This window comes from Cyclopterus lumpus, chromosome 10 (genome assembly GCF_009769545.1).
Source record: "Cyclopterus lumpus isolate fCycLum1 chromosome 10, fCycLum1.pri, whole genome shotgun sequence".
In the NCBI taxonomy this organism is placed as follows: domain Eukaryota; kingdom Metazoa; phylum Chordata; class Actinopteri; order Perciformes; family Cyclopteridae; genus Cyclopterus; species Cyclopterus lumpus.
Window position 1 is genome coordinate 24,172,057 of NC_046975.1, and position 14,337 is coordinate 24,186,393.

General features: G+C 44.2%; 1 protein-coding gene across 3 annotated transcripts in view; it reads right to left on the reverse strand.

Moving 5' to 3' along the window:
- The window catches only part of arap3 (ArfGAP with RhoGAP domain, ankyrin repeat and PH domain 3), a 31,881-nt gene that overhangs the window by 9,082 nt on the left and 8,462 nt on the right, over window positions 1-14,337 (reverse strand). For 2 of the 3 annotated variants that reach the window (XM_034542984.1, XM_034542986.1), the window contains exons 3-27: window positions 12,900-13,862; window positions 12,384-12,424; window positions 12,066-12,148; window positions 10,943-10,986; window positions 10,336-10,575; window positions 9,473-9,542; window positions 9,244-9,364; window positions 8,877-9,061; window positions 8,636-8,742; window positions 7,995-8,194; window positions 7,801-7,886; window positions 7,493-7,675; window positions 6,335-6,476; window positions 4,966-5,073; window positions 4,686-4,842; window positions 4,500-4,602; window positions 4,193-4,391; window positions 4,043-4,106; window positions 3,789-3,952; window positions 3,109-3,321; window positions 2,233-2,338; window positions 2,004-2,151; window positions 1,862-1,930; window positions 187-261; window positions 1-118 (exon numbers count right to left, since the gene is read on the reverse strand). In XM_034542984.1, coding sequence (XP_034398875.1) covers window positions 1-118; window positions 187-261; window positions 1,862-1,930; window positions 2,004-2,151; window positions 2,233-2,338; window positions 3,109-3,321; window positions 3,789-3,952; window positions 4,043-4,106; window positions 4,193-4,391; window positions 4,500-4,602; window positions 4,686-4,842; window positions 4,966-5,073; window positions 6,335-6,476; window positions 7,493-7,675; window positions 7,801-7,886; window positions 7,995-8,194; window positions 8,636-8,742; window positions 8,877-9,061; window positions 9,244-9,364; window positions 9,473-9,542; window positions 10,336-10,575; window positions 10,943-10,986; window positions 12,066-12,148; window positions 12,384-12,424; window positions 12,900-13,862 — 3,989 coding nt within the window. The remainder of the gene's footprint in view (window positions 119-186; window positions 262-1,861; window positions 1,931-2,003; window positions 2,152-2,232; window positions 2,339-3,108; window positions 3,322-3,788; window positions 3,953-4,042; window positions 4,107-4,192; window positions 4,392-4,499; window positions 4,603-4,685; window positions 4,843-4,965; window positions 5,074-6,334; window positions 6,477-7,492; window positions 7,676-7,800; window positions 7,887-7,994; window positions 8,195-8,635; window positions 8,743-8,876; window positions 9,062-9,243; window positions 9,365-9,472; window positions 9,543-10,335; window positions 10,576-10,942; window positions 10,987-12,065; window positions 12,149-12,383; window positions 12,425-12,899; window positions 13,863-14,337) is intronic. The other variant, XM_034542985.1, reaches the window with a different exon arrangement.

Below are 14,337 nucleotides of genomic sequence, written 5' to 3' on the forward strand. Positions count from 1 at the left end.
CCAGCTGTCCGTCCTCAATGGCTTCAAATGTTATCCAGACGTCTTTGTCTCCGGACGGGACGTTCCTCATAAACAGAACCTGATTGGTCAGCTCCTCAGCACACATGGTGGGAGAAACCTGCAGGGCACCAATCAATTAATAATGAGTCATGGATCAATAGTTTAATAATCTATATTCAGACTTACTTTGAGAGTGATGCAGCAGTCTGGTATCTTCATCTCCAGATAGACCTCAATGATGAGATCTCCAGCCTGAGACAGCTGCACACAGAGACCTCATCAGTGCTCACATACTACTTGTTACTACTATTACTAACTATTACTAAGTTGTTATCAAACTATTACTAAATTATCAGCAAACTATTACTAAGTTATCATCAAACTATTACTAAGTTGTTATCAAACTATCACTAAAATATCATCAAACTATCACTGAATTATCATCAAGCTATTACTAACTTATCATCAAACTATTACTAACTTATCCTCAAACTATTACTAAGTTGTTATCAAACTATCATTAACTTATCATCAAACTATCACTAAATTATCATCAAGCTATTACTAACTTATCATCAAACTATTACTAACTTATCCTCAAACTATTACTACATTATTATCAAACTATTACTAACTTTTCATCAAACTATCACTAAATTATCAAACTATCACTAAATTATAATCAAACTATTACTAACTTATCATCAAACTATTACTAACTTATCCTCAAACTATTACTAAGTTGTTATCAAACTATCACTAAATTATCATCAAACTATCACTGAATTATCATCAAGCTATTACTAACTTATCCTCAAACTATTACTACGTTATTATCAAACTATTACTAACTTATCATCAAACTATCACTAAATTATCATCAAACTATCACTGAATTATTATCAAACTATTACTAAGTTATTATCAAACTATCACTAAATTATTATCAAACCATGACTAAATTATCATCAAACTATCACTAAATTATTATCAAACATGCCTAACTTATTATCAAACTATTTCTCTTATCACTCAACTTATTAACTATTTACTATCAACTTAACTTATTATAAAACTAGCACTAACTTATTATTAATAACGTATTACTAACTTATTATACAACTATTACTAACTTATTATTACTAACTTATTATTACTAACGTATTACTAACTTATCATCAAACTATCACTAACTTAATATCAATGTATTACTAACTTATTATCAAAGTATTAGTAACTTATCATCAAACTATTCGTATTACTAACTTATCATCAAACTATTACTAATTTATTATCAAACTATTACCAACTTATTATCCAACTATTACTAACTTATTATTACTAACGTATTATCAAATTATTACTAACTTATTCTAAAACTATTACTAACTTATTATCAAACTATTATCTACTTATTATAAAACTATTACTAACTTATTATCAAACTATTACTTACTTATTATAAAACGATTACTAACTTATTATCAAACTATTACTAACTTATTATAAAGCTATTACTAACTTATTATAAAACTATTACTAACCTATTATTAATAACATATTACTAACTTATTATTATAAAACTATTACTAACTTATTATTACTAACTTATTATCAAACTATTACTAACAACCTATTAATAATTAACATGAACTTATTAATATTACTCTTTTCTTACAAACGTAATGATTCATTAATAAAATTAATTACACATTTAATGACCAGAATCGATTAAAGTTACCTTCTGAAAGCAGAAACTGGGGATCTATGTTTCATTTGCTGCCTTAAAATAATGATTGATTGTTGCGGTATGTATTAAGTAATAACTATATATCATGAGTATCTGAGTGCAGTAATGTACCTGAGTGTCCTTCCAGGTGGTGATGAGGCTGATTTCCAGCTCGATCTGAGTCTGGTGCTCCTCGTCGATCTGGAAGGGGAGCACACCTTCCCGGGTTAGTCCAGTTCTCACAAAGGAGGCGCAGACTCCGAGCGGTACTCACATCAAACACGGCCAGGTAGTTGTCGATCAGATCCTCTACGATCTTCACCTCGTGCACTCCTTTCCCGTCGGTCTGGAACAGACTGGGGGCGAACAGCAGCGACAGGTTCTTGGTGCACATCTGGTTCAGGTCGGCACACTTCTGGACTCTGGAGGAAGCGAAGCCAGGTTACGTAACAAGAAGTCAAAGCAGACTGCTGGTTCCAGAGCTGCATGGGGAGTGAGCTAACCTGTACAGGTGACTGATGAGAGCCGCCAGGGTGGTCCTGTTGACTCGAGGGAGACTCCGGATGATCTCTTTGTAGCGGTCCAACCTCTGGCTCTTCTGAGGGAGTTCTGAGGAAACAGGACCGCCTTCAAACCTCATACAAACCCTACAGTGATGCTACTGGAGTTAGAGCTCATACTGAGTACTTTTACTCCCAAGTACTGGACTTCAGCACCACTTTGATATACTTGTACTTGTAGCAAGTATCTTGCTACTTTCTACTTTTACTCCACTACGTCTCACAGGGAAACTACATTTGACCTCCAGGTACTTTTACATATAAATCATATGATATGAAGCAGTACTACACCACTAAGATACTCAGTAGTATACAGAGCATCTAAAACTGTCTTCACATTTACAAACTACAACATTAAATTGCTTTTACGTGTAATTGTTGGGGATAAAATAATATGTGTCATAATGTGAGACATTTAAAAGACGAGTACCTTGATACTTTCAGTATATTCTGCTCATAATACATTGTTTACTCCTAATGGAGTATTTCTTCTCGTATTTCATCCACTTCAACCAACAAACTAAATTAATTTATATTTGTCTATAAATAGCCAATATAACATGGAACGGTGGAATCGTGTCCAAATAGTATTATTGACTGACCTTCATTTGAAGTCAAAGGAAATGTTTCACTCCATGTTGATTTTAATCAAATATATAATTGACTATGATGGTTATTGTACATTCGACAGCTTGAGGCCTTTGAGCCTCAAGCCCATCACAGTGAATCCTGGAGAACCTCTGAACAACACCGGATCCCTTCTGGTCCCAGAGTCCAGGCCCTCAGACTGAACTCTGGTCTTAAGTGAAGTGGACTCACTGGCGGCCCCCTGCCACAGAGGGTGAAGGTCGGCCATGAAGATGGGGTCGTCGACCTCCCTGAAGAACCTCTTCAGGACGTCCGTCACGTCCTCGATGAAGTGGTCTCCGATTCGCAGTTTGACGTTCCGGGCGTCTTTACGAAACTCTTCAATCAGGAGCTTGATTCTGGATTTGGCCCCGTTCTTCCTGTAGATCCCCTCGTGGCCCAGACCTGTGGAGCATGCTCAGATCGTCACAACCTGCACTAAAGCTGAACCTGCATCAGATCAGGGCTCAACCAGGAGTCCCATCATTCTAAATATAGACAATTTATTAAATGCAGTGTTTGTGTAGAGAAGCTCAGTGAGGACACTTCCTGGATGTCCTTTAGCAATAAATACTTTTCAAAACCTCGTCACTGTGAAACCAAAAGTACTTTGAGACACTTCCTGAACCACGAGGAGGTCCTCACAAGGTCAAGACGTTACAGCAACGGTCTGAATCAAGTCCTTCTACTCTGCACAGGCCTGACAACATCTGGACTTTGAGGGGAGAAGGTCAGAGTTACAGCTTCATCCTAACGGACTGAAGAAGAGCTCAGCTGATGTTCAGAGGAGGAAAAGGCCTCCAACAGGCGGTGTCGTGATGAGACCAGAACGAGGGATGCTCTGACGCATCGGCTTCGTGCGTCTTCCTCACCGTACTGAGTGATGAAGGCGAGGCAGCTGTCCACGATGATTGGGATGTCGTTCCTGCTCAGCTGCTGCTCCCTCAGAGCGTTTCCTTTGCCGCCGGCCGCCCGCTGGATGTCAGAGTACCACAGAGAGAAGTCTGTGCGGCCGAGGCCCTGCAGGTGCAGAGTCCTGACGGAGACAGGAAAACCAGACTGTGAAGGGAGAATAGAAGCAGGTTCAGATGATCTGGTGTCCAGCAGAGGAGCCGCTTCACCTTACCTTCCTTTCTCCACTAAAACCAGGATGTCCTTCTTCTCGTGGTTCTCCATGTCGGAGGTGATACCTTCAACGCAAACAGAGACACTTTTTATACCTTAATCAATCCGGCAGACCCCCCCGGTGTGTTGGTAGACCAGGACCAGGACTCACTGAGCTCCTGCAGACGGTTCAGGTTGATGATGTCCTCCGCTGCTCCGTCGGTTCGGGGACAGATGAAGAGGTTGGACTTCTGCAGGACGAAAAAGGCCTCCTTCCACTGCTGCGGGTCCAACATGGCTCTGTAGCGCAGCAGGCCGACCCGCTCGAACTCCCGAGTCAGCAGGCAGTGACAGCTGAGGGGGGTGGCCGCCTGGTGGAGACGGGTGGAGCAGCATGCAAACATCTTGTCACATCGGAACTAACGAGGACACGAATGGCACGAATGTGGAAGTTAGGACAGAGCATCTGAATTTCAGACCTTCCCGATGGATCTGGTCCAGCTGTGCAGGGCGTCGGCCGTCTCCAAACCGAACTGATAGAGCTTCTCTGAAGTCAAATACAACTCGAAGGTGTAGCGGAACCTGAGGACAGACGGAGGGACACGGTTTCTGCATTCGTGACGTTGACGGCGTCAACGTCACGAATGCATCTGCAGGGTACCGACCTGTCGATGAAGCCGTTGCTGTTGTTGGAGGAGTCGGGGCGACTGACGCCCAGACACACGATGTCCTTGATGCCGATCTGCATGCAAGGATCGGCCGATCGGTCCGACTCGTAGAAGAGCAGAGACCGGTCCACCGAGCACCAGAACTTCTGGAAGTCTGACGGCGACACAGTGGGTTTCATTTCACAGGGAACGAAGACATACCGGGACATGCTCCCAAAGATCTGCTGCTGGTTTCTGTTCACTCCTTAAAACCTGACCCAGCTGACCCTCCTCCCACCTTCTCGAGTTTTCCTGGACAGCGTCCCCCGGTGGGCGGAGCTGGACTTGTAGAGGTACCCGGAGTGGAGGACAGGCTGCATGATCTCGTCGTACACACTGGGGTCTGCTGGGAGAACAGAGGGCTGTTTCAGCTGCAGTCAAACACGACACAGAAGAAGAAACACAGCAAACAAATCCTCTTCAGAATAACCAACACATCACATTGATGGCAGAGTCCATGGTGTGGATTCTAGTCCTGGTCCTGGTTCTCGTTCTGGTCCTGACTGACTCAGTAGCATAAAATTATTTGACCCTCTGAGTTTCTCTGCTAACTGAAGCAACTTTAACAAGATAAAAGCCTCCTGGCAGGAACAGAGCTGATAAGAGAGAGCCTCCACAATCACTACTGACCTCATAACTACTGACCTCAATCACTAGTGATCTCATAACTACTGACCTCAATCACTACTGACCTCATAACTATTGACCTCAATCACTACTGATCTCATAACTATTGACCTCAATCACTACTGATCTCATAACTATTGACCTCGATCACTAGTGATCTCATAACTACTGACCTCAATCACTACTGACCTCATAACTATTGACCTCAATCACTACTGATCTCATAACTATTGACCTCAATCACTACTGATCTCATAACTATTGACCTCGATCACTACTGACCTCAATCACTACTGACCTCATAACTATTGACCTCAATCACTACTGACCTCAATCACTACTGACCTCATAACTATTGACCTCAATCACTAGTGATCTCATAACTACTGACCTCAATCACTACTGACCTCATAACTATTGACCTCAATCACTACTGATCTCATAACTATTGACCTCAATCACTACTGATCTCATAACTATTGACCTCGATCACTACTGACCTCAATCACTACTGACCTCATAACTATTGACCTCAATCACTACTGACCTCATAACTATTGACCTCAATCACTACTGACCTCATAACTATTGACCTCAATCACTACTGATCTCATAACTACTGACCTCATAACTAACTGACTAACTAACTGATTCGATGTGAGGTCAAAGGTCAGGGATGTCGTATGTGTACAGATTGTAAAGCCCTCTGAGGCAAATTTGTGATATTGGGCTATACAAAATAAACTGATTTGAATTGAATAACTACTGACCACAATCACTACTGACCTCATAACTACTGACCCCAATCACTACTGACCTCAATCACTACTGACCTAAATTACTACTAACCTCATAACTACTGACCTCAATCACTACTGATTAGACCAGTAGAGACCAGACCTGATGCAAAGTACAGTGGAGACCAGACCTGACGCAAAGCACAGACAGTAGAGACCAGTAGAGACCAGTAGAGACCAGACCTGACGCGGTGTAACGATCCAGCAGGTGATGATGTCGTTGGTAGCAATTGGAGTCGTCTAAGAGGTGAGCTGACTCCGCCTCCGAGAAAATGTGAGTGACAGTTTTTAGAAGAGTCTGTTCAGAGACCGCCGAGCACAAGACCTGGTGGTGAGAGAGAGTCATGTACTGAGAGTGAGAGAGAGAGAGACATGTACTTAGAGTGAGAGAGAGAGACATGTACTGAGAGTGAGAGAGAGAGAGACATGTACTTAGAGTGAGAGAGAGAGACATGTACTGAGAGTGAGAGAGAGAGAGACATGTACTGAGAGTGAGAGAGAGAGAGACATGTACTTAGAGTGAGAGAGAGAGACATGTACTGAGAGTGAGAGAGAGAGTCATGTACTGAGAGTGAGAGAGACATGTACTTAGAGTGAGAGAGAGAGAGACATGTACTGAGAGTGAGAGAGAGAGAGACATGTACTGAGAGTGTTAGAGAGAGTCATGTACTGAGAGTGAGAGAGAGAGACATGTACTTAGAGTGAGAGAGAGAGACATGTACTTAGAGTGAGAGAGAGAGACATGTACTTAGAGTGAGAGAGAGAGAGACATGTACTTAGAGTGAGAGAGAGAGAGATAACTTATGCTTCTTTTAGGCAATATTATCAGAAAAAACACTTTCATTGTTATGCAGAGGATACCCTATATCTATTATTATATCTATTATTATAAAGGAATAGGGTTAATATTTAGGGTAATATATTATATTATTATGATATATAGATACAATTATATCTATTATAATATATATTAATATATATATAATTCTATATATTATTATGATATATATAATTATATCTATTATTATATAAATTATATATAGTTAATATATATAATATATTTTTATTATTATTATTATTATTATATATAATTATATCTATGTCTATGAATATATCTATTATTATTATTAATATTATTATATATAATTATATCTATTATATATGAGCTGCAGATTCCTGATGTTAAACTCAGACTAAACTAAGGTATTCTCCTATAAATCAGTGATCTAATGATAGTAAAGAGTGAAGTATGTGACCTTGACCTTGTGGATATGGTGTGTGTGTACACTGTGTGACCTTGAACTTGTGGATGTGGTACATGTTGTATGGTGTGACCTTGACCTTGAGCAGCTCCTCCTGGCAGCTGAATCTGGGGTGAGGGAGACGGTATCGACCCTCGCGGTACTTCTGGGAGATGAACTCCCTCCTCCGGTCCGGCAGGGCGTCGCAGTCCAGCTCCTCCGACACGGACAGCCGAGCCGCCCAGAAGTCGTTGGCCCGGTCGTTCCCCAGCATGATGAACAGCTGACACACACAAACAATCACACAAACAAACAAACAATCACACAAACAAGGGCTGAAACCACTGAAATAGTTACGAGTGTAACTCCAGATCTATGAACTCTGGGACCGGCCGGTTCTGGTCTAACCTGAACGATCTCGTTGCTCCACACGCTGGTGTCCAGTTTCAGACTCTGAACCTTCGAGACCATCGTCCCCAGACCTCTGTGCTGCCCTGCAGACACACACACACACACACACACACACACACACACACACTGGTAACGTCATCAATCCCTGTCATTCTGGTCATTCTGATCAGGTCTCGTTCGGACCCGGGTACCTGCACAGTTCTTGCAGATGACCACACACAGGTTGATGGAGGCCCAGTCCGGGTTCAGGGCCTTGCAGTCGGCACACATCCGGTTGGATCGGTTGGACCAGATCTTCTCGGCCACCTCGTAGTCCGACAGGGTCTCTGCGATGGCCTCCTGCAGGGCCTCCATCCAGTCCCGCTTCTCCCGGTCCGAGTCCGCCGTGAAGCTAAGGGGGCGGAGCAGAGGCTGGTTGGAAGGGGCGAGGACGAGACCGGCAGAGACTAGAAGAGACTAGCAGAGACTGGGAGAGACTGACTAAGACTAGCAAGACTAGCAGAGACTAGCAGAGACTGGCAAAGACTAGCAGAGATTAGAAAAGACTGGCAAAGACTAGCAGAGACTAGCAAAGACTAGCAGAGACTAGCAAAGACTAGCAAAGACTAGCAGAGACTGGTAAAGTCTGGTAAAGACTAGCAGAGACTGGTAAAGACTAGTAAAGAGTGGCAAAGACTAGCAGAGACTGGTAAAGACTAGTAAAGACTGGCAGAGACAAGCAAAGACTGGTAACGACTAGCAGAGACTGGCAGATAGGACCTGACCCCAGTCTTTATGGTCTCTGTTACAGCACAGGTGGCGCATGAGGGACCGTGTCCGTGAGAGAGGATACCTGAAGCTCTTGTACGGAGTGATGAGCTCAAAGCTCTTGTGTTTTCCGTCTCTAATCGTCGATCCTCGAGCTTCGATCACCGTGATGCCGATTCCGTTACGAAAACACTGACACACAGAAGAGTCGTCAGCAACACGAAGCCCAGCTGGTCAGACACGTAAAGTCTTTTTGAAGGATCGTCTTGTTTTAACAAGAAGTCCTCCATCAGTTTGAGTTTGCATTCACGTGATAAACGTCTCACCTGTTCACTCTTGTAGATCCAGATCTGCTCGGTGTTGATGGCGGCATACACTCTGGACTTGGTCCCCTTCAGCTCCAGGACTCCGTGTTTCTGGCAGTGCGATCCGGGACCGAAGCGCCGCCGACCGAACGCCAGCTGATCTCTGATGTGTTCCTGCAGTGTGCCGACCCACCGCAGCCTCAGCACTGAGACATCACCATCATCATCATCATCATCACCATCATCATCATCATTATCACCATCATCACCACCATCATTATCACCACCATCACATCATCATCACCACCATCATTATCACCATCATCACCATCACCACCATCAGGTGTGTGTGTGTGTGTGTGTGTGTGTGTGTGTGTGTGTGTGCTACCTTCATTATCCGTCCTGAAAACAAAGATTCTGTGACTCGTCACGACTTCAAACTTGTTGTCTTTGGCGGGGCGGGCCATCTGGATGGCAGCCAATGGGATCACTCCTTTAGCGTAGACGTCCTGAGACAGAGCAGGTGACAGGAAACCACTTTACAGACCATCGTCTTCATCTCTATGTGGTGACCACGGAGGCCAACTCTTCAGATAGCTGCCTGCTGCTGTAGTTACCTTCTCACTGCCGTAGTACATCAGGTTTTTGCCATCAAACTTCACGTAGCGCTTCTGGAAAACGTAGTTCCTGAAAGATAAAACGGACTTCACATTCAGAGTGAAGCAATCACTTTTACAACAAAGACACACAGACACAGACACAACGCCGCAAAACACTGAGATGTAAAGATGCAAAATACAAAGATAGAACAAAACAAAGCAACAGCGATAAAAATGACACAAAGACACAAAGACACAAAGATACGGCCCAGTTGACTGGTGGTTGTTGTGTTACATTGTAGTTTCCACTCAGCTTTGGGATGAAAATATTCCATATTGGTGTCGGTATTGATTTTGATGAACAAATATTGGTGGAACTCCTATTTAAAAAACACAGAAGAACGTTCTAGTTTTAAATAGAAATGGGAGGAAAGGAAGAGAAGACACACCGAGTGGAGGATGATGAAGAAGAAGAGGAGGAAAGGAAGATGACGAGGCAGAGGCAGGTCCTCAGGAGGAAGAAGACACAATGAGGAGCAGAGAGGAGATGCAGCACTACAGCCAACGCTGACCTTTGACCCCTGACAAACACACACAGAGTTCTTCGAGCTAGCTATGAGGGAACAGAAGCTGTGAATCATCTTGAAGCCGCTTGATGGACCATTAACTGACACTCGCAGCAAAATATGACGCCTGATTAATTTTCTTAAATTTAATATGCTCTTGTTTGCTGCTATCAATCTATCTATCTATCTATCTATCTATCTATCTATCTATCTATCTATCTATCTATCTATCTATCTATCTATCTATCTATCTATCTATCTATCTATCTATCTATCTATCTATCTATCTATCTATCTTCTATCTATCAAACGCACCCCTGTGGAGACAGCTTGTCCAGCCAGCCGCTGATGATGGGCGGGGCTCTCTCCGTCAGGGAGGTGTAGCTGGCGTAAGGGGAGATGATCAGGTCCTCGTCGGCCTCTGAAGCGAAGCTGTGCGTCGGCAGCGAGAGGTAGCGGATGGCGGGTGGAGGCTCACCGACGGTGCTGTAGCCCTGAGAGTCTCCGGAGTGAAGCGCCTGAGACAAGCGCCTCGTCCAGGAGAACTTCTGCAGCCTGAAGTAGAAATACAACTTCTCACCTGGTCCATGGAGTAACCGTTCTGCAGCTTTCTCAGCTGCTGTTTCACAGGCCGAGAATGAACTGTGAGCCTCCGTATGAAACTCAACACAAGCTTATGCTAAACACACACTTTAAGAAGTCTGTCTAAAGGATAATGTGGGCCAGGTACAGAACCGAGGGGCATTCAGAGTGCCGACAATATGCAGATGATACCATTTTATATATTTGTCTTACAAAATCAGTCTGCCTCGTGATGAATGAGGAAAAAACTATTATATTGAGATAAATGTGTCTCATTGCTCTCTCATTATGAATATAATCTTAGTTTGTCTTTGTTTAGCAAACATAAACAGTGTCTTACCCATGATCCTCTGCATGTTTATCCTCCAGTCGGCTTCTTTCATTCTGCAGGATACAACATTTGAAGAGCACATTTCTCTCATCACAGAAGTTTAATCCCAACAACCTCCAAGTGGGGGTTCACTTATAGTGGCACCTACCTTCTCTGATGGACAACCTCCTCTTTGTCTCCAAACACCTTCACCTGGATGGAGTGTTCCTTCATGGTTTGCATATCTTTGGAATTACTTCAATGTCAGAAGCAATTTAACGGCTCATCTTGATCGAATTTCTTTGTGATATTATGACGAAGCACATGTTAAGCTATTCATTATATTTTACAGACCATATTTCAGTTACATTAAGCTGATCTTTCTCCACCTGGGCTTCATCAGCCAGTGTGATGAGGATGCAAAGAGAGAAAGGGAGAGGAGGGGAGGATAAGAGTCACAGTCACCTCATTTAAGAATAGACTTAAGACTTTCCTCTTTAATAGTGCTTATAGTTAGGGCTGAATCAGGTTTGCCCTGGTCCAGCCCCTTGATATGCTGCTATAGGCTTATAGGCTGCTGGGGGATGTTTTAGGATACACTGAGCACCTCTCTCCTCTTCTCTCTCTCCTTATGGATGAATTTACATCTCTCCATTGCACCTTATTAACTCTGCTTCCTCCCCGGAGTCGTTGTGACTTCACGTCTCATAGGGTCCATTGGACCTGGAGGTGTCTGATGCTGGTGAGCCGGCCTCCCATTGGCCCTGCTGAGGCCCCCCCCCCCCTCCTCCTCTATACCTCCTTGTGTTTCATGGATTGGAGTTCCATTCATACATTGTCATATTCATGTAATGTGTTTATGTAACTCTGTAACTCTGTTCATCTGGTCACATGACATCTATTCATCTGTCCATCCGGGGAGAGGGATCCTCCTCTGTTGCTCTCCTGAAGGGTTCTTCCCTTTTTTCCCTGTCAAAGGTTATTTTTGGGGAGTTTTTCCTGATCCGATGTGAGGTCAAAGGTCAGGGATGTCGTATGTGTTCAGATTGTAAAGCCCTCTGAGGCAAATTTGTAATTTGTGATATTGGGCTATACAAAATAAACTGAATTGAATTGAATTGAATAAGAATGAGCTGTCTGTCTTCTGTCTCACCTCACAGGGATGGGGATTCCTTCTGGTTATGAAAACGGTTTCACAGTAGGGGCTGATCTCCTCCTCAGGGTCGTCTGTTGAAGCTGTTGAACAGAAAACGATGAGTTACCTGGGAACTGCAGCCCAGATGGGGGTTAGGGTTAGGGTCAGGATGGTAACGTGACCCCAAACTGACCCTGCTTTGGTTATTGAACCACACAAACAGTCATCAAATCAATAAAGGCCAAAATAAACAGGATCCAGATTCACATGGTTGTTGATATAAATGTAATTTTGAGTAAAACCGCATGCGTCATGTTTCTATATGTCGGTACTCACCTCTGGCTGATCCTGAAGAGCTTTTACTTAAAGTGCTGCCACTGAAATCACACAAACAATAAATAAGCATTCAGTAACTGACTTTAGTAGTTGAATGATTTGTGGTGACATCATGACGTGTAGTCCTCATAGGTCCAGCTACAAAAACACTGCATCTACTGATCGTGTGTCCCAATCTAACTTTATTGTTGTCGACCTGGCGTTAAAATTGTTCTTAATACTACAAGTGTTGAAACAGTTCTGCCCTCCCATCGTCAACGAATGGTGTGGGTGTATGAGGATCCAGATGCTGGTCAAACAGCCAACGATCCAACGAGCCTCCTGCAACCACAACCCTGGGGTTGGTCGGTAAGTAATTCCTTGCGAGGTGTCGGTCGGCTGGTTGATCAAAGGTTGGTAGAACGTATTTAGGCTGACAACGTGGACGTATCTTCACACAAAATTTAGCTTAAAAAACTAAGTGAATGAACCTCGTTATTTGGACACTGGTCTAGAAACAAGTTGAGAGGGACCTACCTGTTCCTTTCAGGGTTTCTGTCTGGTGTTGGTCTGGGTGGAGTCGGAGGAGCTGACTGCTGGCTCCAGTAACTCCTCCCTCCACTGGGGCCAGTAGAACCAGGTGAAGTCCCCCAGTAGATCTCGTTGGAGACCATCTCCATCCCACCACCTCTGGGGGAACCAGGGGATCCAGAGAGTCTGCTGTTTTCAAGACTACTTGGACAGGAAGTTACAGGAGGCGTCTGGTCCTGCTCTGACCGTACAGGTGAAGAAGAGGAAGAGGAGGGTGGGGACCCCTGGAACATGGCAGAGGGGATCCCACGGTTCAGTCTCGGAGGAACTGGAGGTAACAACCGTCCAGCGTCTGATAGAGACAAGCTACGACTCGGCCTCCTCCTCTCCGCCTGCCTCGGTTTTTGGCTGGATGTGGTTGACCTGTTGCTGAGCACAGAGGTCAACCTGTCATCAGATGTGGGCGTGTCCCCTGAGGTCAAATCGTCTAACACAGTAAAACAGATGGACTCCTGGGAAAGCCTCCTGGGTGGGGGCGGTTCAGGGTCCGGTGTTGGACAGAAGTGGATGGGCGCTGTCCTACGGCGGTTGAAGACCGTTCTGGGTTTGGGAACTGGCTTCACCACCGGTCTGCTGGCCTCAGAGTTGGTCAACATGGCGCAGAGGTTCGGAGCCGAGCTGTTCCTGAATGCCTCAAAGTTCACGGGTCCTGGCGACTGACAGAGCAATGCAGCACTGTGACCTCGCTCTGTTGAGGAAATGTCTGTTACAGACTGACAGCGGTCGCGTGGGAGATTAGCTTTCTGATTGGCTCTTTGACTTTCCATCCTCTGAAGGTGATTGAGCAATCGTAGGATTCTCTTCCTGTGTCCAGTGGCGGTTATACCCAGACTGACAAAGGCATCGTGGTCCAGGTGTGTGAAGTCTCGAGCCAACAGAAGACCGGCTCGATGAAAGGTGTCCAGGTACCTGCAGTCAAAAGACTAAATGAAACTTAAAGTGGCAAAAGTTATTTTTGCTTTAACTTATCATGATTAAGTGAATGTTGATTGGCTCCTCACGCTAACACCTTAGCCCACCCTGGCTATGTTAGACGCTCCATGCTAACACCTTAGTCCAACCTGGCTATGTTAGACGCTCCATGCTAACACCTTAGTCCAACCTGGCTATGTTAGACGCTCCATGCTAACACCTTAACCCACCCTGCGTATGTTAGACGCTCCATGCTAAAGCCTTAGCCCATTCCTGCGTATGTTAGACGCTCCATGCTAATGCCTTAGCCCACCCTGCGGTTGTTAGACGCTCCATGCTAAAGCCTTAGCCCATTCCTGCGTATGTTAGACGCTCCATGCTAATGCCTTAGCCCATTCCTGCGTATGTTAGACGCTCCATGCTAATGCCTTAGCCCACCCTGCGTATGTTAGACGCTCCATGCTAACACCTT